Source organism: Pteronotus mesoamericanus, unplaced genomic scaffold (assembly GCF_021234165.1).
Source record: "Pteronotus mesoamericanus isolate MK-2021 breed Mesoamerican mustached bat unplaced genomic scaffold, CSHL_Meso_final scaffold_408, whole genome shotgun sequence".
NCBI lineage: Eukaryota > Metazoa > Chordata > Mammalia > Chiroptera > Mormoopidae > Pteronotus > Pteronotus mesoamericanus.
This window is the reverse complement of record NW_026555315.1, coordinates 4665207-4692644: the sequence shown is the minus strand read 5'-3', so window position 1 is coordinate 4692644 and position 27438 is coordinate 4665207. Positions and strand designations below refer to the sequence as shown.

At 63.7% G+C, this 27438-nt stretch overlaps 2 protein-coding genes across 4 annotated transcripts; both read right to left on the bottom strand.

The window, feature by feature from the left end:
• Nucleotides 1-1279: 1279 nt before the first annotated feature.
• Nucleotides 1280-18260, bottom strand: GRIN2C (glutamate ionotropic receptor NMDA type subunit 2C). 3 transcript variants are annotated; one of them, XM_054593358.1, is made up of 14 exons: nt 18132-18260; nt 13694-13816; nt 12530-12943; nt 9848-10446; nt 9389-9503; nt 8250-8461; nt 7930-8092; nt 7543-7696; nt 6172-6297; nt 5628-5857; nt 5069-5229; nt 4358-4545; nt 3195-3427; nt 1280-2769 (listed from the first exon to the last, which is right to left on the bottom strand). In XM_054593358.1, the coding sequence occupies exons 2-14, from the start codon at nt 13754-13756 to the stop codon at nt 1660-1662; spliced, it is 3768 nt and encodes a 1255-aa protein (XP_054449333.1). In that variant the 5' UTR covers nt 13757-13816; nt 18132-18260; the 3' UTR covers nt 1280-1659. The 3 variants fall into 3 exon arrangements, with proteins under 3 accessions (XP_054449333.1, XP_054449331.1, XP_054449332.1); XM_054593356.1 differs by lacking the exon at nt 18132-18260 and adding an exon at nt 16775-16959; XM_054593357.1 differs by lacking the exon at nt 18132-18260 and adding an exon at nt 13985-14184.
• A 559-nt stretch (nt 18261-18819) lies between these two features.
• FDXR (ferredoxin reductase) lies at nt 18820-27376 on the bottom strand. The gene is made up of 12 exons (XM_054593255.1): nt 27209-27376; nt 26391-26488; nt 22932-23027; nt 22605-22727; nt 22278-22391; nt 21896-21997; nt 21059-21166; nt 20741-20825; nt 20424-20623; nt 20171-20342; nt 19380-19550; nt 18820-19267 (listed from the first exon to the last, which is right to left on the bottom strand). The coding sequence occupies exons 1-12, from the start codon at nt 27285-27287 to the stop codon at nt 19137-19139; spliced, it is 1479 nt and encodes a 492-aa protein (XP_054449230.1). The 5' UTR covers nt 27288-27376; the 3' UTR covers nt 18820-19136.
• Nucleotides 27377-27438: the final 62 nt, after the last annotated feature.

Genomic DNA, 27438 nt, shown 5'->3' with positions numbered 1-27438 from the left:
AATGATCTTGGGCACTGAGCGGAGAGCAGCCTGGACCTCGTGACTCCCTGCAGCCTCACCTGCTGCGCCTTCCACCCAGAGATGCCCTCAGACCCAGGGAGGACAAGGGGTCGGGCTGGTGGCCAGCAATTAAACCTCTCGCCACCCGTGGCTGCAACCAACTTCAAGCTCCCTTCCAGGGCACCGGCCTCCAGCACTAGCCTAGACTCGCACTCGCTGACGGAGACAGAACCTGCCCTCCGGACCTGGATCCATGAAGCTCCATTGGGCAGAGAATGTGAAATTGACCGCAATAGCCAAGGCCACCCATTCTGGGGGCAGTCAGACTTTCTAGCCAAGAATGCGAGGGTATTAACAATATCCCACACTCTACCATTTCAGCTCTAAAAACCAAACAAAAACTTTCCAGCTCCCCTGGCCCAATCCCAGCTGTGAACCTTTGGAGGCTGAAGAGGGGACTGGTGCGGAGCAGTGTAGGAAAGGGTGCTAGAAGGACTGCCCTCCTGGCCCCCCGCACTGTGGAGCCATTTCCGCCCTGCCCCACCGAACGAGTCCAGGGCAGCAGGGCCTCGGGCCCTGCATGCTCTGCAGCTGAGAAGGGCCCGGTGGCAGCAACCCCGCTCACAGGGCCACGGAATGAATGGAAGGGTGAGTGCGTGCTTGCTTGCTTCAGAGTCATTGTGGGAGCTAAATGTAATCGCAGATGTGGAAACATCGAGAAGGGTAAGCAAGAGCCTTCAGCTCCAGGGCCGATGGCGTGTGACAGAGAAAGGAGGTAGAGCCAGGGGCTCCCAGGGAGGATGCAGGACTGAGACCCTGGGCTGCTTCCCTGACCCCCTTCCCACCAAGGCCCGGACCAGGGAGGCCGAGCTGGGCCTAACCCGCAAAGCCACCTGCGCCGGGCCCCCAGGGCCTGTGCATCCCCGGGGGCCCCTGGCAGGGCAGGACTCCCACAGCCCCGGGCACCAGCCTCTCTTTTAAAGAGACTGAAGGATGAACTGCATCTATCACCAACGGAGCCCCCTTGCTGAGCACATGTGTCACATCCGGCACCGGGGTGGGCGGGCGCTGGCTCTGAATACCAAGTGGCTTCTGCTGCTGGAGCCTTCTCTCAGCCTCACCTCCCAGATGCTCACCCAGAGGGTGCTGCCCGCCTGCTCTAGGCAGACACCCTGCCTGGGATACTCCCATGATGCTCCTATTGTCCAAAGGGTGCAGAATGAGGCAGCCAGGACCAGGGGGTTGTAAAAGGTTTGTTTAATGTCCCAACACTCTGAGAAGAAACGGCAGCCAGGGGAGCAAAGTCGTGGAGCAGCCTTGCCCTGACCCCGAGTTCCAGCCCCCGTGCGCCCACACCAAGCCCCCAGCAGCCGTGGCCAGGAACCGGCTAACAGGCAGCAGGGCAGGGAGAGCCGGCTGCTTCCTGTGCCCCCAGGTCCTGTGGGAAGGTTTCGGCATGTAGAGAGGACAGCAAGAACAGAGCCCACACCAGGATGTAGGGCTGCTGAGGTCACTCGACTGACCACGGAAGACATTGTCACCGGGGCTCCATGGCCAGGATTTCGTGGCAGAAGTCAGGAAAGTTCAAGCCTGCCTGCCCCTGCCCCTGGCAGTGCCAGGGGGAGAAGGCAGCTGGCGAGGACCGGAGTAGCCCACAGCTCACACTTTTGACTCCAAGCTGTTGATCCGCCTCCAGGAGCAAGGTCCCAGGGAGCTAGGCGTCCCACAGGCCGCCCTGCTGACCTCCTCCAGCCCCCCACTGTCCCTGTAGCCTGTATTCAGCCCCAGGGTCCTGCCCCTGTGCCCCCGAGGCCCCCAGGCCCCAGTGAGCCAGGAACCATGGCTGGCACAGGCTGGGAGGTGAGGACAGACCGCCCCCCAGCAAAGCGGCAGGTGGGCATGGGCGTGGAGGCAGGCATGCGGTCTGTGCGGCCAGACGGGGACTCCTGCCCACGCGGCCTCCTGACAGGCCTCCGGGTAAGACGGCAGCCGCATCGACTGCGCCTGCACCAAGCGCCCGCAGGCCGGGCGGACGCACCTGGCGGACAGCGAGCAGGGCGAGGCGAAGGCCTCGGCCACGGAGATGGGCAGGGAAGCGTGGCGCGCGCGGGGGCCCCGGGCCCAGGCGGCGTGCAGCAGGGCCTCCCTCCGGGCCAGCTGGTCTGGCCTGAGCAGGGGCAGATCCTCGGGCTCCGCGGGCTCCATGAAGAGCGGGAGGAAAGGACGCCCCGACCGGTCGGCTCGAGGGAAGGAGCTGTAGTGGCAGCGCTCGGGAGACAGGGGGCGCTCCGGAAGCGCTCGCCTGTCGGAGGCCGAGAGGTGCCGCCCGCAGCGCCCGGTCCGCACCGGTCTCCGCACCGGCCACCGCACCTCCCAGGCCCGCCGGCTCGACAGCCGGGAGACGTCGGGCAGAGGTGGCCGTGGCGTCGGAGGGCGGCCCACGAGCTGCGGGGTTCTGCGCCCCAGCGCGGCGCGGCCGCCGCCTGATGGCCCCCGGCCCTTCGGGCTCGGGTCGGGGGGCGGGCCTGGAGTGGGCGGCCGAGGGCCGGGGCAGGCGGGGGGCGGGGGCGCGCGGCGGTTGCCCCAGTTCTCAATGGTGCGCGTGGCGCGGTCCAGGGAGCTGCTCACGCCAGCTGTAGTCACCATGTCCCGCGCCGCCTGCAGCATCTTGAGCACGCTGGCCTGGGCGGAGCTGGCCGTGAGGTCCGGGCTCGGCTGCCGCGCGGGGCTGGTCAGGCTCTGCACCCCGCTGAAGCAGCTGTAGATGCCCTGCGTGAAGGTGGGAGACTCGCTGTGAACGCACCGTCCTCTCTGGGACGCCCACCTCCTTGTACCAGGCATCAGCCCAGGCGCCTCTAAGTGCTAGGGATCCACTAACATTTGTTAAGCGCCTCCTTTGTGCCAGGCACTGTGCTGCTGTGAGTTTACCCAGGAGCTCTCTGAGGCTCCAAGAAGTTAACTCCTAAAGTCACACAGCTTGTAAATGGCAGGGAAAACTCCAACCAGAGTGTGCCTGGCTCCGGGGTTCGCCCTGCCTGTTGGAGAAGAGCTTTGCCTTCAGCTGTGTGACTCTGTCAGGCTATGCCGCCTCTCCGGTTTCTACCAGATGTCTGTAACTGCAACATGGCTAGCTCTTACTTAACTGGCTTGGTGCGCCTAATGGTGGCGCTGTCGAGGGCGGAACAGGTACCCACCCTGCTGAAGGCCAGCAGGAAGTCCAGCCGCGACGTGTTGGGCACCGAGTGGCGCAGCTTCCAGTAGACCAGGTGCTCCCAGGCAAAGACCAGCAAGGCCAAGCCCATCGCCACCAGCAGCATGTAGAAGACGCCCGCCATGTTGTCGATGTCCAGCTTGCTGCTCATCACTTCGTTCTTCTCGTTCTGGCAGATCCCCGAGAGCCACACCGTCTCCAGCTTCTGTGTCTCCCCTGGACAGGGGACACACCTCGCTCAGGGAGGACCCTCCCAATGCTCACCCAAGTCTTGCGCAAGGAACGGTCTGGAAGCAGGGTTCCGCCCCTTGCAGGGTGGCACAGGAATCGGCCAGGCCGGGACACGATTGGGAATCGGGGTGTCAACGAGCAGGAAGGAAGGAAAGCAGGGAGGGGCTGGGGTGGGCAAAACCAGCTTTTGACGTGTCCACCCCCCATGTGCCTAGTAAAAGCTTGTTAGCTGGGTAAAGGTTATCACTCATTTATTTGTCAAACATGTGTTGATCCCCTGCATGCCAGGCATGGCGCTGGGCACACAGACAAAGGCCCGGGCTCCCCGAGGAGAGCGCAAGCACCTTCATGGTTATCATTCTTATAATCTCTATGGTACGGACAGAAAATCAGACCATTATTTATCTAGTGCGGTTGGTGCTCTGAACCCAAAGTTCTCTCTGGGCTTTGGGGGCAGCTTCAGTGGGACCCCTCGCGCGTGGGAGCCCCTGGTGCCAAGGCAAGCCTGGGCCTCGACTCTGGGACTGGCAGGCCCTTTAGACTCCCCAGGTGGTCTCAAGATGGAAAAAGAAAGAAGTTCAGCCACCCTCAGCCCCACCACGTGGCCTGAGCTCCTTCCTGCCTTTGTGCCTTCCAGGGACTCCCCGGTCCTATTTCCCACTCCCTCCTGGCAAACCCGTCTCTTCCCCAGGTCTCCATCCAGCCCCTCCAAATACCACACACACACACACACACACACACACACACACACACACACACTGCCCTGGTCTGTCACCCCCAGAACCCTCTCCCTGTCCACGGGCCCTGGGGACCCAGCAACCGCTGGTGATGCTGACCAGCCGTTGAACAGCCACCCCGACCACGGGTTCTGTGGCCCACTCCGCACCCACCCCAGCCCCCCACGGTGGCACACACCGTCCCCCAGGAACTGCAGGAGCGCCAGGTCGATGGCTCGCTTCCAGTGGGACTCCTTCTGCAGGGCGATGCCATAGCCGGTGGTGGCAAAGACCTTGCCAGAGCCAATGGTGACCAGCTTACAGCCCTCGTCCTTGCCTGCCATGTAGTTGAGGACAGCGGCATCATAGATGAAGGCGTCCAGCTTCCTAGAAACAGGTGGAGTCCTCAGATCAGGGGTCCTATGGGGTGGGGGCGTCACACCTGGGGCCTAATGAATCTGGGCCACCACCCAGGTGGGACAGATGGCCAGAGGCTTCTCTGCTTCCCTTGGGTCCAGGACAAAGAGAGGAGTCCCTTCAATAGGCTCAGGACCCCACCTACTCTCCTCATCAGAGAGGCCAGGGGACTCTCTGCCCCAGAGAACACAGCCTCTCTGCCCAGCCCTCTTTGCCCCTATGACCCTGAAAAGGTCATAACCACCACCTTAGGGCAAGACTGCCCCCTGGCCAGCACCACAGCTGCACATCTGGAGCACACGTGGGCACCCATTTTTGCTCCAAGCCTCACTCTGCCCTAAGTCCTTCTCACCACCCACCCCTAGCAGTGCTACAGGACAGCCCAGCCTCACTGTCGCCAAGCTGGGTCGCTCAGGAAGGCACAGAGCTGAGCCTGGTCACCGGGGAGACACGTGGGGAGAGACAGAAGGTGAGCGCAGGGCTGGGGACCCACCCCATCTTGAGGCTGGTGAGTGCGTCCTCCACAGAGCGCTGGTTGAACTTGACCATGTGGGTGTGCATGTCGCGGTAGTTGCTGCGAATATTCCGCTCCGTGCTGCCGTTGGGCACTGTGCCGAAGCGGAAGGGTGGGTACTGATCTTGAGGCCGCTGGAACTGCGGGCAGAGGACAGCCGCCATCTGTGACCCTGCCTCGAAGCCCCCGGGCCCCACCTCAACGACCCCCCACCCCGAGCCCGGCCCCATCCCTCGACCCCATTCCTATCGTCCGAACTTGCATGGTGAGGGCAGAATGGTCTTAGATTCTGTCCAGGCCACTTCTGTGTTACAAGTGGGGAAACTGAGGCCAGGACAAAGAGAGGCTTACCCAAGGCACCCCTGTCAGCGGTCCTGAGCTCTCTCCGCTCTGCCCCAACCCCGACCCCGCCTCACTGGGCTCCTTCCTGCCCTGGCCTCCGGGTCAAAATCTACTGACTCCAGCCTCCTGTGTCCCACCCAAGGCCTGCCCCTGCCCCAGGCGTCTCCCCGCCCTCTACTGGCTGTGGCCCCAGAACCTTCTTGTCACTGAGGCCGGACACGGTGTCGATGTACTGCTCCTGGATCATGAAGGCAGCCAGGTTGGCGGTGTAGCTGGCGAGGAAGATGACCGCAAAGAAGGCCCAGACCAGGACCATGATCTTGCTGGTGGTGCCTCGGGGGTTCTCGATGGGCACCGAGTTGTTGAAGACCAGCGCCCACAGCAGCCACACGGACTTGCCAATGGTGAAGGATGGGCCCCCAGACTCTGGGGGCGAGAGGGTAGATGCTGGGACGCCTTCTGTCTGGCGCAGAGGGGCTCGGGTCTCAGCCGCCCAGCTCCCCAGCTCCTGTCCCCACTCTGTCCTGGGGTGGGGACATCACCCCTGGCCATCCGCACCCCAGGGCAGGTGAACTTCCCTTGCTTCCCTCCCACATACCCGAGTGGCCCCTGCCTGTGTCCGAAGGCCGCAGACGTCCCCTGGGACCTGGCCTTCTCCAAAGGGCCCCAGTGGCCCTGAGCCCACCCCTCTGGGGTGCTCCAGCCCCGCTCCCTCCTCCCGGACCCAGCTGAGAGCTCACTCTTGCCGCTGGTGAGGTTCTGGTTGTAGCTGACGGGGCTGAAGTACTCGAACATGAAGACAGTGATAGCCACCACGGTGAGGCACATGACAAACATCATCACCCACACCGAGGGGCTGTAGGGCTCTGGGAACCGGGGGAAGCGGCTCAGCGGCCGCCGCCCCGCAGCCCCATTCCCCCAGCCCAGAGCTCCGAGCAAGTGGGTCCATGGGATCAAGGTAGGACCCATCAGCGCCGTAGACTGAGCAGAGGGGTCTCTGACTCCCAAAGCGGCGGAGCCCTAGGAGGGACCCCAACCCACACGGGCGATCAGGCTCTCCAGCATCCCTGGCCTCCCCCTCCCATCCGCCCTGGAACAGGGTCCCCTCACCCCACCCTGGGGCAGCTCCCTCTGACGTCACATCTCCCCTGGCTCTCACTCGCCCTCTTCACCCGCTTCCTTTCAGAGGAAGAAGGTCCGTACCCATGCTCCTTCCCCACCCTCTCCCATCCACCCTCTCCCATCCGCACCACGCCCCCCCTCCCCACAACTGGTTTCACCCTGCACCTGCCCCAGAGCCTCAGCCCAGGAAGCCACATCAGCAAACCCAAGGAATACCCCGCCTCCACTCCTCCTCTCCTGCCAGCCCCGCCCACCACGCTCCTGCCTGGCACTCCCTTCCCACCCAACTTGGATGAGCTGGCTGTTCTGCCTGGAATCAGGGCCTCGGAGATCAAGCCTCCCTCCTCCTCCTGACACAGGCACCAAGGCCCGGGGGCTGCGGAGACTGGCCTGAGGTCTCCGACCAATCCTTCCAGTCCCCCCAGGCAAGGGGTCATTCCTGCCCTGAACATCTGCTCCTTTGACGTGATGCCCATCCATGAAGTAAGTGGTCTGTTGTCTTCCCCGTGGCTGAGGGAGCCCGTTTAGAGATTCAGTGCCTTGCCCAAGGCCGCACAGCAGGAAGGGGCCAAGCCAGGTCCCCTCCTCTGCTCCTGGCCGACAGGCTCACCATCCTCGTGGCTGCCAGGCCCGCACTGTGAGCCCCAGCTGCCCTCCCACGGGGCACTCTGCGGAGGCCCAGGCTGCAGCTGCACCGCAGCACCTGGCGTGGGCCTGGCCCAGAGGCTGCCCTACGAGCACTGATTTCCCCCTCACGTCGGAAACCAGCACCGTTTCCCACGCTCTCGGGGGGCTTCTCCAATGCCCCAAGGAGCTTGCTCTGCTGCCCCGGCCCACGGGGCACACGCTGAAGCCAGCCTGCCTTCCTGGTTTTTCCATCCCTCCTAATGGGGCTACGGTTTACCCACTCCCCTCTGCCCCCCCCCACCACGCCGGTCGTGGACCCCCCCCCCCCGCCCCAGAGCCAGCCCTGTCCACCCGAGCCGCACCCAGGAAGGCAGAGGGGGACACGGTGCCGTTGCTGCGAGCCACCATCACGCTGATGCCCGTCTCCACAAAGGGCACAGAGAAGTCCACGATCTCGGAGCGCTCCTCGTTGATGGTGAGGGAGCCGATGGCCATGTCTGCTCGCTTGTAGTATACCTGGGGCACGGCAGGAGGGGCTCCCCAAGGCTGGGCGCTCACCCCAGTCTCCGCCCCGCCCCCCTCCACACCCACCAGCTGAGTCCGTTGTTCCTACCCTGGCCCCTCTCCACTTTCAGTGCCGACCACCCAGGGGGGCATTGTAGGTGACAGCCCCGTCTCCCTGGCCAGACAGGAGGCCCGGAGCTGGGCTGCAGGCAGGCGGGCTTGGGTGGGCCCAGGGGCGGGCCTACCTCCCCGATCATGCCGTTCCACACGCCGCGCACCCTCTTGCCGTGCTTGCCGTTGGTCACCAGGTACAGGTCGTAGGAGAACTTGACCACCTTCGCCAGTTTCTTGAGGATGTCAATGCAGAAGCCCTTGCAGCACAGCTTGGTGTAGGGGGCCATGTCACCGCTGCTGCCACCGAGGGGGCATCGGGAGTCAGAGCCGGCCGCTCCACTCAGCCTGGCCCGTGGGCCCTGCCCCACACCCAAGCAGAGGACACACGCCAAGCCTGCCAGCCCACGGCAGCACGCCGCTCACACCGGGCCTCCCGTGTGGCCTCACGGACCTGAAGGTGCGGTTGCTCTGCCTGCGGCAGGGCACGGTGTTTGGCACACAGCCGCCCGTGCCAGGGTCCGGGCTCTCCACAATGACAAAGGGCCGCTCTTCCAGCGTGGCCACGGTCAGGTGCCGGCTGTCCACCACGGGCTGCAGGGAGGCACTGTATCGAGGCCACACCGGGTACTTCATGTGCAGGACGCCATGGTCCCAGCGCCCCACCTGCAGAGGGTGGCCAGCCTCAGCCTGCGACCTCCAGCCCCACTACCCCCACCCCCTGGGAGAAGGCTCTGGATGGGACCTGCCAGGGCCAAGAATCCCCTCCCACACCGAGGGACGCTTAGGGCAGGACAGAGCAGGGACTGGAGCAGGGCCCTTGGAGAACAGGAGAGTCACGAGGCACGGGGCTGGGCAGGGGCCGCAAACGAGGCTTCTGCACCCCCCTCCCCACTCCAGTCCCTGTGCTTTCCGGTGCAGCCTCGGCACTGCTGCCGGCCCACCGCGCCTCCCCACAGCCCGCGCCTGAGCCTCGCACCACTCCCTTCCCCAGCCCTAGTATGAGGATGCTAGCCCAGCACTCATCACCCCACGCGTCTTCCTCAGCCTCCGCACCACCAAACACGCCGCTTAAGAATGCCCCGAGCCCTCCTGCCCCTCTGTCCGTACCACGTTAGCAACCCTCCTGGTGGGCTCCTGCTCAGCCCTCCACAACCCACCCCGAAAGTCCCAGCTTCTGTGAAGGCTTCCCCCGTGTCCTCCTTTGAAGGCAGAACTAATTCCTGCCGCTCTTCTCTTACCCATAATGCCTTGCACACATCTCTACTCAAGCACCAATCTCCCCACACTGTCTACATGTCAGTCCGGCCCGCCCCGCCGTGGATTACGCCTGCAGGCGCAGGAGTACGTGGTGAGCATGCCTGGTAAGCTCTGCAGTGGAGGGAGACCAGGGTGCTGCGGGAGCCCAGGGCTGAGGTGCCTCACCCAGTCTAAGGACCTGGAAGGCCACCCAGGGGGAACGTTTCACCTGAGACCTGAAGGATGAGGGCCTGGGTGAGGGACAGATGGGACTGCCTGCTCAGCCGTGGGCACAAGAGGGGCTGGGGACAAAGTGAAAGGAAACGCAGGGCCCTGGGCTCACCCCCTTCTCACCATCTCCCAGAGGCGGTGCCGGTTGAGGGCGATCACAACCATGGTGGGCTGCACCAGGTACCCCCCGGGGCTGAAGGAGAAGTCTCGGCCCTCCCAGGTGACATTCAGCAGGTGCCTGCGCACAGGCGGGGGAGAGAAGCCGGCCTGCAGCCCAGCTCAGGCCCAAGCAGCCCCTTCCCCTCCTGCCTCCGGGGCTCTGACCCCAGGGAGCCTTCATTGTGTGCTCTCTTCTGTTTCCCTGTGTGGACCGCCTCGATTCCCTGCACTCTCAACCCCCTCCTCCATCTTCTTTTTCAGATAGAGAATCTAACTGCTGGAGAGGTGAAGTAACTTGTCCCCAGGCACACTAGCTAGGGGGAGGTGTAGCCTGCAGGACCAAGACCAAGGTCGCTGCCATCCCACGTCCCCAGAGCGCACCCCACCCCCGCCATGAGTCACGTGCCCTGGGCAGGTGCCCACCTGTAGAAGGCCTGCCGGGCAGGGCTAACGGGCCCGGGGTGGCTGCGGCAGTCCCCGGCGGGGACAGGCAGGGCGCCGTGCTGGCGCCGGTAACCGTGGGCGCCAAGGGCCAGGATGGCCACGCCGTCGCGGACCTTTTGGCGCAGGCTGAGGCGCCAGCTCTCGGTGACGACGCTGATGAGGCCCACAGGGAAGACGGAGGGGGGTGCGTCGGTGCTGCCTAGCGCCAGGCTGGGCACCAGCCACACGTGCCCGGGCCCCACCAGGCCGGCCAGCGCCGCCTCTGCGAAGAGCACCTCAGCCTCCTCGCGCGAGCAGTAGGCCACCAGCACCGGGGCGTCGATCTGGCGCAGGAGGCGCTGAGTGTGCGCGCGCGTCCCGCCGGGGCCCAGTTCCAGGGTGAGCACGTCCAGCAGCCGCCAGCTCAGGTGGCTGGCGTCGGCGACGGCGCGCACGCCTTCGAGGAAGAGCGCGTGGCCCGGATGCAGGCTGGTGATCACGGCGAACGCGCTCCAGTCGTACTCCTCCAGCACCTTGAACAGGACCTGCAGCTGCTGCTCCAGAGACACGCCCAACTGCAGGAAGGCGGAGCCCGGCTCCTGGGGAGGGAGGGGCGAGGCCTAAGAGGGGGCGGGGGGGCGGGTCCTGCCCTGCGCCCGAGCCCGCGTCCCCGCCCCAACTTCGTCTCCTTCCGTCCGCCCTCCGACGCCTCTGCGTCGCAAGGTGCTGTGAGTTCCGGGGGCCCCGGCCCGGCAAAACCGCCTCCGGCCCCAGACGTGGTTCCTAACCAAGGCCACCCATTAGATCGCCTGGAGAATTTTTGAGATGCTCAGGCCCTGCCCCCGACTCCATCAGCGCTGGAGCGCAGTACCAGCGTCACCCCGGAGCTTGCTGGACATGGAAATTCAGGGGCGCCTGCACGCCTATTGGATCAGAATCTCTGGGGCTGGGGCTGGGGCTGGCGCCCGGGAATCTGTTTCAACAAGCTCTTCAATTGATTCTCGGGCCCGCTGGCTTGGGAAGCGCTGCTTCAAACCTACTGAAGCGGAGTCTCAGGCCCGGGACACTGGGCTTTAGTGTTTCTCTAAAGAACTGTGAAGGTGGAGAACGACCGTGCTGAGGGCTAATGTCGGGCCCAAAGATCACGGGGTAAGGACCACCCTCCACGGAGCCCTGGGGATGAGAAAGTCCCTCCTCCTCCACCTAAGCCGCCACCAGTGCCCGGGGCGCTGTCCCCTGCAGCCTGGGCTGGTGCAGACCCCTCCCCTACCTGCGGGCTCCCATGGCCCCTGCAACCACTCCAGAGTCTCACCCACTCCGACTGTCCCAATTTTTAAAATATAAAATAAAAAGGAAACTTGGGGAAACTCTACAGGACAGGTAACCCAGTTCCTTCAACAAACAAATTGCAAGAAAAGAAGAGGGAGACGGAGGAGAAGCCTAGAGACTGAGACCCAGAGGCCTCACCAACCAGTTGCGACCTGGGATCTTAATTTGGCTCCTGACTCCAGCCAACAAACAAAAATAAACATGTATTACATTTATGAGACAATGGGGGAATTTTAATGAGTGGCTAGAGAGTTGATGATGTTAAGGGATTTTCATTATTTTTAGAGGTGATAATATATGGTGGGTTTTTTAACCGTTACGTGCTAGAGATACACCCAGAAGTACTTATGGGTGGAATGACAGGGCGTCTGGGCTTTGCTTCAATGACACAGAAGAGGGGGAACCGGGTGGGGTAAGGCGGGGTAGGACCGGTGAGGGTGGGTACATGAGGTCATTATACTCTTCTACTTTTATGTGTGCAGAAAACTCTCCATTACAAAAAATAATCATAAAAGTCAGGCAAATCAGGTCAGTCTCCCCTGCACACGTTCTTTGGTTCCTCCCTTTGGGTAAAACCCAAATGGTCAGGACCCCACCTTTCTTTTCCCGGCTTCTCTCTGCTCTTCAGAAACTCTGAGCTCCTCCTTGGGGTGTTGGCACCGCCTCCTGCCTCTGCCTGGGACACTCCGTACCTGCCCCCCCACACACACATACAGCGTGCCAGCTCCCCTCGTCCTCCAGGTCTCAGTTTCAGTGCCACGTCTTAAGAGACCTCGGAACAACCCCCGCCCCGGGTGGGGGCCCGCTGACTCCCCTGCGGCACCCGGCGTTCTCCCTTCAGAGCACCAGCTCTAGCTGTGTCTGCAGGTGAGTGTGCCTAGAACTCCCCCCCCCGCCACAGGACAGAAGCTCTTTGAGGCACGCCTGCCCCACGCCTCAGCAGTGGCGGCCCCGGACGCTCTCCCCTGCAGGTTAAGTGCACAAGGCGCCCATGCCCGGCCTGGCTCTCCACTGCTGGGTCTGGGCCCGGGTCCGACCAAGGAAGGCCGGAGAAGCAGAGAGAAGGTGGGCCGGGGCAGCCGCAATGGCCACAGATGGGCTCGCCACCTGCCCGTTCTCATCCAGACACAAATGTGAAAGCAGCCCCGGATGTTTATCTTGTTTATATTCTAGAATATCATTTCCACAGCCTCCTCCTCCCTCTCCTGTGTCACAGCCCCGGCCTCCGCCTCCCTGTTGGGTCCCACCCTCTTCCCACTTCGGGCTCTCCCCGACCCCGGCTCAGCCCCGCTCCCCCAGCCCCAGCCTGGCTCCAGGCCCAAGGGATGAGGGGACATGGGTTTGGATGGGCACCTTGGGGGTGAGGACCACAGCGGAGCCCCCACTGATGCTGAGGATGGGCACGTGCGTCTGGGAGGAGATGAAGTCAAGGATCTGGGCCACGGCCTCGGTGCCCACGTTGTCCTCGAAGACGATGCCGTGGACGCGGGCAGCACCCAGGAGCCCACAGATCTGGGTGAGGAGGCTGCTGGGGTTGGTGTTGTTGACCCCCACGGTGAGCGGCTGGATCTCCAAGGGCAGGTCCAGGAAGCTCTGGGGGGTGAGGCGGGTCCGGGCCTGGGCCTGTGGTGGCCCTGAGCTGCCAAACACCACGGCCACCGTCACAGCCGGCTCGCCCTGCCCCAGGCCCAGCCCTGCCCAGGCACCGAGGAGTGAGGTGAGCAGCAGGGCTGGCCCCAGGGGCCCCCCCATGTCCACTGGAGGGTCCTGCAGAGAGATCAGGACAGGCGTGGGTGGGGCGGGGGGCAGCGGTGTGGAGGGAAAAGATGGACACACGGGCAGGAGGTGGAGGCCAGAGTCAAAGACACGGACATGCAGAGGATGGAAGAGAACGGGGGCCTCCCTCCACAAAGGGAGACAGAGAGAGGGAGACAGACAGACACAAAGAGAAAGAGAGAAATTAGCTGAGCATCCCAAGGGCAGCCCGGAAGGGCAAGGCCCGGGAAGAACATGGGCCACCGTGCGCGCTCATTACTTCCATTCAACTAACAGCTCAGCTGGCTAGAAAGGCCCGAGCTTTAAAAACTTGTCCATATCTGGGTTCAGAAAATGCTAGGCTGGTGTCCCAGTGCCCGGATTTGAGTCGTACAGACCGGAGGTCAAGTCCTAGTTCGGCCACTTACTAGCTGGGTGATCTCAGGGAAGCTGCTCACCCTCTCTGAGCCACATTTCATGGCCGGCAATAATCACAGGACCTACTTCACAGCAGTGGGACGGCTACGTGCTGTTATCAGCATCCTTATCCTACAGGTGACAGCCTGTCGGCCAGGTGAAGAAAGGCAGCTCTTGTGACTCTCCACATCCCTACCCCACCCCAATTCTCCATTCTTAACTGAATCTAACATCCCCCTGGGCCCTGCCTGCGTGGCCCTGCCAGGCACAGAGCTGCCTCCTCCTGGGCACCGGGCATTTCTCCCCTCCCCTGTGGCCTCACTCAGCGGCAGCTCTTGCACTGACCTGTGCGGGGCTCGGGGTCGGGATCTTACACGTGAGCTGCTTCCCAGGCCATCGCTGGTGCATCTGATCTTTTCAAGCTAAGCCCGGGGCCTGCCGTGCACCCCTGCTCGACGAACGTCATTGCTGTGGGTCGGGACCAAGAGCCAAGGCAGTGAGTGGTGCCCGCTGACGTAGCTCTCGCTCCCAGCTGGCCATCGGCCATGGACTGGCGGCCCCCTCCCTCCTCACCCACCCCCAACAGAACATCAGAACAGGGGCAAGCCAAAGGGTGACCAGGTGGGCGGGGTTTACCTGCAGCCAGAGAAGACAGGATGAGGGGCTGGGAGGGAACATGTACTCACTTTGGCCCCTTTGAGATCTCCCCCCACCCATGTAGGGCTTCCTAGGGACACTTGAGGTGTAGCCTGAGACACGGGCGAGTCTGGAGTGGGACCCAGGAATGCCATGCCTCCCCCCATTGAGCCACCACCAATCAGGGACTGCTGGTTATACCTGCACAGGTGCTGTGTGCTCCCCTCTGCCCCCACCGCCAGCCCTGTGGGCCGCCTGCCCCTGGGGAGCCCCAGCCTCTGCCGCCCCCACCTCCCGCTCTGAGCTCGGGTCCGCGCTGTACCGCACAGCCGCCGCCGGCCGCCTGTGGCCACGCGCACTAGAAATGGGGGCGTCCGAATCGAGCAGTGCTGTAGGTACAAAATATACACTGGGTGTTGAAGACAGTGAGAAAAAAAGGAAGCAAAATATCACACAAATCTTCTTATATTGATGACATGTTGAAAAAATGGTATTTTAGATACACCAAGTTAAATGAAATGTACTCCTAAAATTAACTTCACCTGTTTCTTTTTACGTTTCTCAATGGTGGCTCCTAGAGAATTTTAAATAGCCCACGCACCCCTCATTTTGTTTCTTTCGGGACTCCAGAGGAAAGACCCAGGCCCCCTCCCCTGCAGGGGCTGCGCCCCAGAGAGGCTTGCTAATAGGCGTGTGCCGTCTGGGACGGGCGCTGAGGAGCAGAGAAGGTGGAGGCAGGGTGCGCCTCCCACCAGGAGCGATCGGAGCACCCCTGGAAGGAGGGGCCCCAGTCAGCGGGTCTCTGAGCCTCAGACAGCAGTGGCAGATTCCGGGAGGCCATTGCCATGTCCCCCGCAGCCTCTCCACAAGCCTGGAGGGTCCTACCCAGCCCCGGCCCCGCCCCATCTGCCCTCCCTCCCACCCCTCCACCGCCCACCCGCCCAGCCCTGCCTGCCCCCCTGGGCCCCCACACCCCTCCCCCAACAGCACAGTGGCTTCCCGGTGCCAGCACACGAAGTCCAGGCACCTTGGTCCTGTGGACAGGTCTCCGCCCGCCCTGCCACTCACCCTCCCCCCACGGGCCCCGCTGCCCCGTTCTGCCAGTCGGTGGCCACACAGCCCCCGTGTCCTCACCTCCGGGCCTTTGCTCCTCTGTTCCCTCAGGCTAGAATGTCCCCTCCCTTCCTAGTGCCTCCCTCCCTCTTGTCTACATGACACAATCCCAGAATTTTCAGAGCGCCACCTCAGTCCCTCCCCCACAGGGCACCCGTCCCGGTCGACTCCGGCTCTGGACACTGGGGCTGAGAAGACACAGGGTCTGGGGGGGCTCTAGGCCGAGGGACTGCTTCCCACCCCTGCCCTCCTGTCCTGGGGCAGGCGGCGCCAGGCTATGCCTCTGAGGTGGCTTGTGTCATTGTGCCCTGGCAGGTATTTGCCCCCCTCCGTGGGGCCCCAACCCCACAGTGCACTGTTGTCTCAGAGACCTCCGTCCGCCCACCTGTGGCCCATGCCTCTGACAAATGCACTGAGTTAACGCATCATGAACACATAGACGGCTTAAGTGGACCGGGCGGGGGTGGGGGTGGCAATGGTCAGTCCTCCGGGACACTCAGCATCACCTTGACCGGCCTGGGCACCTCCTTGCGCTTAGGACTCTCCGCCCTCTCCGCCCGCCCCGCGCCCGCGGCCCCAAGCTCGGGCGGGCTCCGGAGCGCGTGCCTGCGCGCACCCTCACGCACACGCCCGGCACCGGCGGCCGGCTCCGCCGGGCCCGGAGCCCACCCGCTGCGCTGCTTCCGGGGGCGGAGGCAGGGCGACTGCTCGAGGGGCCGCCGCCTTCCTGGGGAGCGGCCCCTGCTTTGCCGTCGGGTTTCCCTCCCTGGGCCCGCCCCCCGACCCTTTGCCGCGCCGAAGCCCGAACGCGGGCGTCAGAGGAGAAGGCAGCCCGTGCATCTCGCGCCCTCCGGGTCGCGCATGGGGTCTTCCTCCTCCAAGACCCACTCCCCGCCTCGCAGCCGCGTCTGCGGGCCCCCTTCCTTCGGCAGGAATCTCTTACACTCGGGCTGTGAAGTTCGGGGTATTTTTAGGCCGGCGATAAATAATTCACAGGGAACGTGGCATCAGGCTCCCCCCTCCACGGGAGAAGGGGGCGCGAGTGGCGAGAGCCACCATCACCCGCGGCTCAAGGACACTCGCGATGCGGCGGCCGCGGCGGTGACTCCCCGCGCGGGGACCGGCGCCACGCCTCCTGGTGGCCAAACAGGGCACCACGCGTTCGTGCCCCGCAACGAGCCGCCACTGCTGGCGCCCCCGGCTCCTAGGCCCCCACTCCCACCCCGTCAAGCTGACTCGCCGCCCCGCGTCCCGCGGATGCGGGGGAGGGGCAGAGCCCAGCGGGCAAGCGGGGTTGTGGGCGGGGTCCAGCCCAGGCCTGTGCTACGGCCTGGGGTGAACCCAGGAGTCCAGTTGGCGGCCTTTCCGCCCCCTTCGCTTTGCTATTCAAGTCCTTAGAACGGGGTTTATGAACAGAGGTGAAACCGACTGGCTTAGCCAGAAGCTAGACGCGCTCTGAGACATCGCATACCAGCCCAAAATGAGCTCGTTCCCTCGATGTCCCTGCGGCCCCACGCTGGGGACACAGCCAAGGTGGTGCCACCATCAGAGGGCTGGCGGGGGGCGGGGGGGGGGGCGCCAGAAGTCCCATCAGGCTAGCAGGGCTGGGAGCCAGGGCGGGCCAATTGCTTCGCTCGCTCGGCAGGACCTCTCTTTTGGGTGGCTCTCCGGACTCACCTAGGGGCTCTTTTGAACGCTAGATGCCTTTGCCTTCTCGTGTCCTGGCCCTGCCGGCCCAGGACAAGGCGCGATCCACCTTCCCCGGCAGGCTCGGGGTTCCCTTTCCTGCCGTCGGGGATCAGGTCGAAGCCCTGGAGACCAGAGCAACCTGCTGGCGCGGCAGCCAGAGCCCAGCGCCCTGGGGCTCCCGGCGCCCCCGGGGCCTCTCGGCCCTCCCTTGCTTTCTTGTCCTCGGAGCCTGGCTCCGCTGGGCGCAGGGTCAGCATTTGGGATGATCCCACCACCCCGTGAAACCCACGCAGATTCCCGGGGGTCAGAGGAGGGAGCTCCCGCCCGCCTGGGAGAGGCAGGGGGCGGACTGGGAGGGGCGGGTCTGGGGGGCTCACAGCGGGCGAAGGGGGGATGTGAAGGCAGACGTGCTGTAGCTGCTCAGCGGACCGCGGGAGCCAGGGGACGGGCTCCTGGAGTCACTCACAGCCCCCTTCGTCCTCCCTGCTTCTGCCCGCTCCAGCCCGCTTCGCTCCGGCCGAACCCGGCCGTGGCGCCAGCTCCCGGCTCCGCTCCCCGCCCCAGCGTCTTCCGGCAGCAACAGTTGGGGGGTCCCGCCGCCTGGGCTCCCCCGTCCCGGCACCGCCCCATCCCCCGCGCTGTCGCAGTGCCAGGCGGAGGAGCTGGCGGGCTCCATGACCGGGGAGACGAACGTCTTGGGCGCCTCGCCCGCGACCTTCCCTCGCACCCGCCGCGCACCTGTCACCGCGGCCTCTCCTCCTCGCTTCCTCTCCTCCCGTCCGGGTCCAAACCCCAGGCCTGGTCCCCGCGGGTCCGGGCCCCCGACAGGCACTCCTCGGGCGCCCTACGCCAGCCCAACTCCCCCTGTGTGTCCCGCCGCTCTCTCTGCCGCCCTTGTCCCCCTGGCGCCCGAGCCAGCCCCAAGTTGGCGAAGTTCGCGCTCCCGGTTTGCCGCCTGCCACTCACCGGGGGAAGGGGCGCTGCGCCGATGCTCAGAGCCCGCACCCGCCGCCTCCCGCGAGGTGCACGTCCTGGCGCCTCGGCTCCGCGCGCCGGCGCGCGCTGTCCGAGCTCGGCGGGCGCCGGAGCCCAGGCGCGCGGGCCGGTGCCCGTGGTGCGGCCTGGCCGGCTGGGCCGGCCGCCCCCGCGCGCCTCCCGCTCTCCCGGTCCCGGCTGGGCTGCGCGCCGCGCCTCCGGCTCCTGGGGCTCGCCAGCTGGCTGTGGCGGAGCGCTCGCCGCTGCCCGCGCAGCCCGTCCCACCGGGGCCGGCGCCTCACCCTGCCTCGGCCCGAGCCGCGGCCCAACCGCCCGCCCCACAGCCCGCACCCCTCCACCCCCTCCTCACCGCCCGCGCGCGCGTCTGCATCGCCTGGGTGCATCTCGCGTCTCCAGGACTGTGTCCCCAGCTTGGCACTCGGGGCCACGGTGGCCTCGGAGGAAACAGCGCGGGCCCCGTGCCCTGGGTCTGAGCCCGCCGCTCACTAGCTGGGCGACCCAGGGCCACTGAACGCCAAGGATCCCTCAGCCTGTCGAGTGGGGCCAGTGTCTGGGGACTGACATTGAAACAGTGAACGTGCCTTGTAAACCGCAAAGCGCCATGGAGATTTTCGTGGTGTTGGCATGTGGACCCGGCTGGAGACCGATAAGGCAGAGAAGGCACTGGAATCAGAGCGGGGCACCCGCACGAGACACGTGGGGCCACTGGAAGGGACTAGGGACAAGCTGCTGACCAGTGCCTTCACTCCCCCTTTTTCTTGTTTTAGTTGTACCAGGGGCTAACCAGAGCAGGCAGGCCGGGGTCCCAGGGTGCCTGCGGCGTGGGCAGAAGGCAGACAGGCCGCAGCAACAGGGCCAAGGAGAGGAAGGAAGGGCCCGCGCCAGGACCGGCTACCAAAGCCACCTCCAGCCCCCTGGGCTCCTGAGCAGGGGAGCCGGCTCTGAAGCGCCACCTGGCGGCTGGAGGGGAGCTGCAGCTGGAAGGTGACCCCAGGCCCCAGAAGAAATCACAGGCACATCAACCATCGGCGCTCCGTTGCAGCAGTTTTATTTTCAGCATATTCTGGACCCGGTGACCCTCCAGAGTCCAGCAGAAGTGAGAGGGAGGAAGGTCAGCCTGCACCTCCGCCCATCCCTAACTGGGGTCATCTGCTTGCTGAGAGTTAAGCCCACACTGGCAAAGGCAACCTTCTGGCAGGAGGTAGTGCTCACTGGTCCCTGAAAGAGGCAGCCAGGGCGCCGTGCCAGGGCGGGCCGGGGAAGCAGCTGTGGTACAGAGTCCGCCCAGGCTGGCCCGGGCCCCGTCCTGTCCTCCGTACAGCACTCTCCCTCCCTGCCACGCTGGGGTCTGGGCTCAGCGCCCCAGCAGCCGCAGCATCTCCTGAGGATCCAGCAGCTTCTCCCTGGGCTTCCCAACACCCTGGCCCCGGGACACCTCCTCAGCATCCAGCTTCTCCCAGTCCGAGAAAGAGACGGGCCGGACCCCTGAGGCGGAGGGAAGACGAGTCACTGCCCCAGCTCCTGCTCCGTCCCAGCCCAGGGCTCACCCTCCCAGTGGGAAGGCCCCTGCCCCCAGGAGCTCACGAGAGGCCCAGACCTCGGCTGCGGAGCAGGGCCTCGATGGCCGCATAGCCAGGTCTGGGGCCAGGCGGCAGCCGCCCGGCCTCCAGGTCCTGCAGCACCATCTGGCTGGTGAGGAAGCTGTCGGTCATGGTAGTGCCGATGACCCCTGTGGGCCCCCGCTTTACCCAGCCGCTGCAGTAGAGGCCTGGCGGGGGGTAATGGAGGGGTTAGTGAAGGGCTGGCCTGAGCATCCAGTACGTACACACATGCACGAGCGTCCGTGCGTCCCAAGTCCTCCCAGCAGCGCCCTCCGCGGGGCCCACTGTGGCCACCGGCCCACCTCCCAGATTCTGCTCGCCCCGCTTTTACCATACCCTCCCCCCTTACACCTCAGTTTGCCTGCAGACCAGGAGCTTCCCGAGGGAAGGAGCCGGGCCTTGCCGGCCTGAGGTTTCCGCAGGCCCCTCTAAACATTCACAGAAGGAGCAGTCAGGGGTGTGGGTATTTGATCAGACTGGAGGCCCCCTGAGCGCCCAGCCTGCCCTTTAATCTCCAGACACTGCACGGAGCACAGGGCCTGGCCCAGAACCGGCCCCCCTCAGCAAATGGAACGATGTAATAACCACTCAGAGGCAGACATAATCTTAGCTAGACTGGGAACTTCCCCGGCAGCCAGGAGGAGGGCAGGGCTGGGTCCCAGGGCCCGGCCCAGGGCAGTTTCTCAGGCGTGATGCTAAGGGAATGGAGGAATGTGAATGGCCCCAGGAGACACCAGCCTCCCTGTCCCCCCAGAGTCTGGTGCCTAACCTTCTTGCATCCCCTCACCTGGCACATCCACAACCCGGCCCTCCATATTGGGGATGACACCAAGTTTCAGGTCAAAGGGCACACTGGGGTCAATGGGGCGGCTCTTATACCCAACACTGCTCAGCACCAGGCCACAAGGGAGGTCCTCTGTGTCTCCAGTGGGTACTGCCCGGGCGGTCTCACCGACTCCCTGTGGGGAGAGTGTGGGCAACACCCGGCTGAGGCAAGGAGACTTGGGAACAGGGGTGTCTTTGGGTGACAGGAGACTCACCTCCAGCCTGGTGACCGCCAGGCGGATGCCTGCCGCCCGCCGCCCGTCTGGTGAGGGCAGCACCTTCTGGGGGCTTCGGAAAAAACGGAGACCCCAGGCTCGGGAGGCCAGTGCCTGGCGGGCAGCCTCCTCCTGCCCTGGCTTCTCCCGGGCTGTTCGGAGCAGCAGTTCCGTCAGCCGCTTCCTGGGGCGGGGCACCTCTGTCAGCAACACAGAACCTCTCAGGGCTGTCCCTGGGTGACAGCCCTCGCCCCAAGCCCTCTCTAACCTAGACCACCCCTCCCCAGTGAGCTGGGAGCCAGGCCAGGGCCCCTCACCCTGGATTCTGTCCTGGAGGCCCAAGAAATCCGCAGGATCCAAAATGGGCCGGGTTCCTGGTAACTGAATCATCTCCCGAAGCTCCTTGGGGGTGGGGGTGGGGGAGGAGGTCAGGCGCAGAGCACTGTGGCCTCCTGGGCCCACCCCAGAGCGCAGGCCAGGCAGGGGCCGCTGCCGCCACCAGGGAAGGTGCTGGGCCCCGTCTGGCTCCCCCCTCCCACCGCAGCAGCGGCATCCCCGGGGCTCTGCCCTGCCCCACCTCCGGAGGGAAGACCACCTACTTAGGACCCCAGCCCCTCTCCCTCCCGCCTTAGCACCTTTATGGTGAAGGCCACCTGCAGGGGTCCACGTCGGCCCACTATCCACACCATCTTCACCCGACTCTGCCTCAGCGCCCTCAGGGAAGTCTCTGTGATGTCCGTTTTCTGGCACAAAAAAGGACCTTAAAGTCATCCTACACGAAGCCTCTCCACCGGGTCACGTCCCTACCCTGAGCCTGGGAAGGTTGACAGCCGGAATGTGCATCACTGCCCCCCCTGGTGGCCATTTGGAGCACAGCCGCCAATTCTGCGAATGGCAATGGAGAGGCAAGCCAGGCCCATGCTCTTGGACTCAACAAGTGTTTACCCTGCGCAGGGCACCAGGCAAGGGGCTCGGAGAGAAGGGTGTTAACGGTGCGCAGAAGAGACACGGCGCCAGCCCCCCCAGAGCTTCTGATCTTGTGGAGTGAGAGATACTTGTCAAATACTCATCAATAAACGTAAAGTCAAAGTGGTCACGCTGTGCTTTGAAAGAGTAGTCTATGAGAGGAAGGGATAAGGCTTCCTGGAGGAAGGGACCGTTGAGCTAAGAACCAAAAGTTTAACTGGCACGAGGTGAGCTCAGTGTTCCAAGCAGCGTTCTGTAGTCCACAGAAAACTTTTCTTTTCTTTTCTTTTTTTTTAAGGCCATGCAGCTAAAGTGCCAAAAGCGAAGGAGAAACTGCCCGAGATGAAGCTCCCGGGCTGCCTTTCCGACGCGCTCTGCCTGACACCAAGGGGAAACAGAGGCACGGAGCTCAGCCGGCAGGGACGAGTCCTGAGGCCTGCGACAGGGCACCCTCTCCTCAGCGTGACCTCCCCGCCGCCCCTCCTGCCCATGCGCCACCCGCTCACCTCCAGGTGCTCCGGGGGGGTCAGCAGGATCCGGGCCACATCCAGAGCCACGTTCCCCTGGCCCAGAACCACCGCTGTGTCACAGCTCAGGTCCGGCGCCAGCTGCAGGGGAGAGGTGTGGATGGGGTGCCCCTCGCCTTGTCAGGCTACAGGCCCCAGCCCTCGGGCATTTCTGAGCCTCAGCCCGGCCCCACCCGTCTCTCCCCAGGGGCCTTCTGCAATTGACCCCCCACCTCCCCAGCCTGATGTCTCAGATCTCATCTCACCGAGTCCAAGTCCTGGAGGCGGCGCCTTCTCCCCCGGGGCTCTGGCATCTAAGGGTTCCCCAGCCCTGGCTGAGGGGTGGGGAGGAAGAGGCAGTGGGAGTGCACCCCAAACTCACCTCCTGGTTCTCAGGAAGCCCATTGTACCAGCCCACAAAGGCCCGGGCTGAGAACACACCGGGCAGCTCCTCCCCAGGAATTTCCAGAGTCTGATGGTCCTCTGCTCCGTAGCTCTGAGGAAAGACCCAGAGCGCTTAGCACCTGCTAAGAGGCCAGACAGCCGCCCACAGCCTCCGGGGGCCCAAGCCAGCTTCTCCTTCCCAGCTTCCCCCCTGGCCCACGCCTGCGGTTTGGCCTCACTCCTGGGCCTTCCATCCCTCAGCCTCCACTTCCTGCTGCCGCCCTGCCCCAGTCCCCTTCCCGCCCCCGCCCACAGTGGCACTCACCAGCACCACGGCGTGGTATGCTTCCCGCAGCTCTGGCACCGTCACGTCTCTGCCCACGACCACGTTGCCGTGGAAGGCACAGCGGTCCGAGCGTGCCGTCTGGGTAAAGGTGTTGATGACATTCTGCCGGGCCCAGAGTGGGAGGGGTGAGAGGACAGGCCAGCTCCAAGGGCCATGCTTGTGCCATGCTCACCCCACAATGTCCCCAGGATGGAACCTGGGTGGCATCTGCAGGGTCTGAGGTCATTCCATGTGGCCAGAGAGCCCCCCTTTCCTCCTCACCTACATCCAAGTCTCCAAACCTCCCCTCTGTGCCGAGAGACCTACCTTCACCTCGGGGTGATCAGGTGCCACGCCGAAGCGCACCAGGCCGAAGGGCACGAGCTGCTTCTCATAGATGTCCACGTGGGCCCGGGCGTGGTGCTGGGGAGGAAGGCGGCAGACCGTGGGGCCGAGGGCGGGGCCCCAGCAACCCTTCTAGAAATGCCCCGTCAGGCTGATGACCTGAGATTCACCCTGCCTTAGCGCTAGTCTCCAAGACCATCCTGTTGGAAAGGGGACCAAGCCGGACAGGGAGCTGGGAGCACAGCTGGGGCATGGGGAGGGCAGGGGGATACAAGAGCGGCCCTACTCTTAGTCTTAGAAAAAACAGCCTCACTCACACACGGGTTCTGGCGCACCTAGCAGGGCCGTGGGAAAGGTACAGGGCCGGAGGTCAGGCACCAGCCAGCACGTGACCGGTAAGTCCCAGGATCTGCCTCTTTGTGAACTGAGATGGGGAACACTCCCTGTCGGGGTGCCTAGGAAGCATCCTGGGGGTCAGGGCCGGGAGAAACCCTCTGGGCCATCAGCAGGTTCGGAGTCAAGCAGCATTCAATGACACATCGCCCTGCCTCGCGTCCCCACCCTGGCTATTGCTGTGACGCTCCCGACTCACTGGGACTCCGAGGAAATGAGCCTCATCTCAACAAAGGCTCCTGCTCACCTCCTCGCCTGTGTCCACAGCCCCGTTCCCCCCACCCCACTGCTTGCCCCGAGGCCAGCCCCAGCCCCACCCGCCCCTCCCTGTCTTCTGACTCTCCCCACCCGTGCCTGTCGCTGGTGGCGCCAGACCCCCCTCCTTCAGACCCCACTGATGGGGGGCCCAGGTAGAGCTCCAGCTTTGGAGTCAGCAGCCACGGGGACCCCACTGCTCTCTGGCGCTCTAACGCCTCTGTACCATAGAACATCCCTTCTGGCATGACGCTCCGGATTAAATGAGCAAAGTTTGAAGCACTTAGCCCAGGGCTTGATGCACGGTCCGTGTGCAGCCCACCAAAGCTATCATTACTATTACTGTTGTTGCGGGTCACTGTCTTGCTCATGAGCCTTCCCAGGCTGCCCCCCCCCCCGCACCCCCCGCCCGCCCAGGACAAAGTTCAAACTGCTCAGCCTGGAGGACAACACCTTACACAATCCGACTTTATCTCCCACTCTTTCCTGCTGTGGGTTCTTCCCTCCAGGTCACGCTGCTCTCTCCAAGGCCGCCTCCAAAGAGCTGAATCTGCCAGGACGACTGGTTACTTCTGTTATCTCGCACGGCAGTCTCCTCCCGGGGGCCTCTCCTCCCTGACCCTGCGGTCCCCTCCTGTCCCTCCAGCTGCTCTTTCTCAAGCACCTTTTCCTCTGTCCTCCTTCTAACGGAAACATTCTCTGGGGTCCTTCCAATCTGGGGCCCCACCCTCTCCCCAGGCACACGTCTCCATCCACTTATTAAGACGTGCATTTTAAGAAGTACCCCAGGGGACTGTGATGGAGGGAGATGGGTGGACAGCCTGGTTGGTGGCTTCCATACCCCAGGATCTGGGCCCACGCACCTCCTCAGGCCACAGCCCTCAGCTCTCCACCCTCGCTGCACACGCCTGCCTTCCGGAACTCACTACATCCCCAGGGGCCATTCGCTCGGGGCCTTTGTCCATGCAGCTTCTGTGCCTGGGACTGTCCTGCCTTCTACCTGCCCACCACCCGGCGGCAGCAGGCGGTCCTTCAGACAGCAACCGGGCCGCCCCTCCCTGCGCAGCCCCTCACCCTGGTTTCCCGTAGGCCCCCTTCCCCTCCGCTCCGCAATCCCCACATCAGATTGTCAGGTCCTTGAGCGTGGGGACCATGTCTGCGCTGCTCATGCCCATGTTCCCAGGGCCGACCCTGTGCCTGGAACATGTCGGCGTCCAGTAATTGACTACAGAACCGGCCAGCATGGTGCTCCATTAAGAGCGGGCGCTGCCGGCAGAACGCCCGTGCTCAGACCCCAGCACCTCGTGCCCAGACGGGACCCCGGGCAACGCACCTGGCCTCTGCGTCCTCACTTGTGAAGTGAGAGTCATGACACCTGCTTCTTGAGGATGCGAAGCGATGCTGTACAGACAGTGCCTGGCTCCGCTAAGTGCCACGGCCCCCGCGTGCCATGCACGTTCCTGCCGCCAGAGCACCGCCAGGAGTTCGGAGCTCCCCGCTTGTAACTGGCCTCTGGGTCTGTCCCCCAGCAACTCCCACAGGGAAAGAGTGTGCAATGTGCAGGCCAGAGCCTTTGCTCCCATTGGAGGCACCAACGATCCTGCCTGGAAGGCCCAGTCTCCCCACTCCCCTAAATTCAGGCTCAGCTAACACAGTGTTCCATACGCAAAGCCCTCCAGGGCCTCCCCAGCCCCTACAATATCCCTGGTCTCTGTCCCGGAGCCCAGGGTTGTCCGACTCCATGGCAGCCCGCCTGGGGTGACTCCCCGCACATGGGAGGCCCTCAGCAGAGCCCTGGGCCTCTTTCAATGCCATCAAATGCACCTTCCCCAGGAGACACTTTCTGACCAACCCCTCCAAAGTTGGCTTATATTGGTCATATCATCGCAATTAGCTCTTCCACCTGGGTTGTCTGGACGGCGTGCTTAGGTCACTTTTCAGCGGGGGCACCAACTCATCTCAGTCTCCCCAAGGCGCTCCCAGTTTTAACATTGAAAGCCCCATGTCCTGGGAAAACTGGGCCAGTTGGTCACAATACCTTTTAAGTATCTGCAAATATGTGTGTATCATATATTTAGCCTTTCTCCTGTCTCTTCACAGACACTCCAAGTCCCTCCAAAGCAAGGCCACTGTCCCATGTCTTAGTCAGCCTAGGCCCCCCTTGTCTCCTCCCCCACCATGGTTCTCCCTCCCTCCCATCAAGGTCCAATGTCTGGCCAAGTCTCAAAAGTAGTTAGTAACTTTGGGGCCTTGCTCACCAAGGCCAACACCAAGGCCAAGCCTTTGAGACATGGGCCTTTGGGGGTTGGAGAGCTTGGAGAGCAAGCTGGAAAAACAGCACGGCAGAAGGAGGAATGGGGCTGTCGGTGAGGAGAGCACAGTGGGGTGGATAAAGTTACAGAAAACCCTGAGAAGAGGGGCTAGAGCCTCGAGATACAGGACGCTGGGGACAGAGTGGAGACAGAGGAGAAAGAAGGGAAGATGAGGGGCAGGATAAGGTCACCCTGCAGGTCTGCAGAAGCCCCCTGAAGGGCTTGGCCAAGGAGGCATCGCCGACCCCCTGCCACTGACCCCTGACCACCGCCCATGAGGCAGACACACTTGTCTCACAGCTGAGGACCTACAATGGAGAGCCCCAGGTGTAGGTGGCAAAGCATGTAGAGACTGTCCAGTCTAGTTAGGCTGGGAGCCCCTTCACCATCAGGGATCCAGGAGTGGATGGGGCTCACCCTTCCGGCTGGAGCAGCAAGGTGAGGGAATCGTCGGCAAGGGAGCCAGGAGGGCATGGCTTACCTTTAGCAGGTGCTGGGCAGTGTAGAAGCCGGCTGGGCCGCTGCCTACCACACAGACCTGGGGGGTCTGCTCCTGTGTGGAGAACCGCAGGTGGGAGCCTAGGGATGGGGGAAGGCGAGAGGGGTCAGAACAACACTCCCACCCCAATTTCAAACCGGCTTCAGTGTCAAGCACAGGAGGGAGCTTCTTAAGCTTCGCCTTCCTATTTTTTGCCAAACCTTTGGCATTTACAGGGCTCCCTCTCTCATCTGAATCTCAGAGGCTGTGAGTTCATTCAGAACCCCACATTTCACACGTGAACTACGTCGCAGACGATGATCTACTCAACAACGCCCACCCCACCCCCCGCCGAAGTTGCCCTGCACAGTATTTCATTTTCTTATGCAGTTCCCTACCCACGCAGCTAGAATACCATGTCCTTCTGATGGACCCTGTACTATCCCCATCTCACCTCGTGGATCTTCCCATAATGCTCCCATTCACTACCTCTTTAGACTGTCTCTCCATAGAGCCCTATAGACCCGTCTCATTCCTATAGACCCCTGTTTCACCTCAGACTTCTCTCGTGCTCTACAGACAGACCTCCCTATGGCCCTCATTCACCTCTTCCCCACCTGTGGACATTATGGTCCCCCCTTCTCGCCCTAGGGCACCTTATCCCTGTACACCTTGGGCCCCAATCTGCCCCCGTACACCACCCCATCTCATCCGTGTGAGTGGACCCTCCAGCTCCGTCCCTGCTGGGCTCCAACCTCTCTACTTAGCGCTCGCAGGCCTTCCCGCGCTCCCATCCAGCCCAAGGGGTGCCCAGCTCCTACTCGGGGTGCTCCCGGCGGGAGGCGGCCGGATCCGAGGCCACGCCGACCAGTGCCACCAGCGCCAGCAGCGTGGAGCCATGGCTGGGACAGATCTCAGGATCCAGCCAGCGGCTCTGACACCGAGGACTGCCCAGTGCTCCGCACACAGTGCCAGCTCCGACCGGGTCCCTCCCTGACCCCGCCCACAGTCGCGGCCCCGCCCCAACCCCCGCCTCTCACGCTCCGGAACT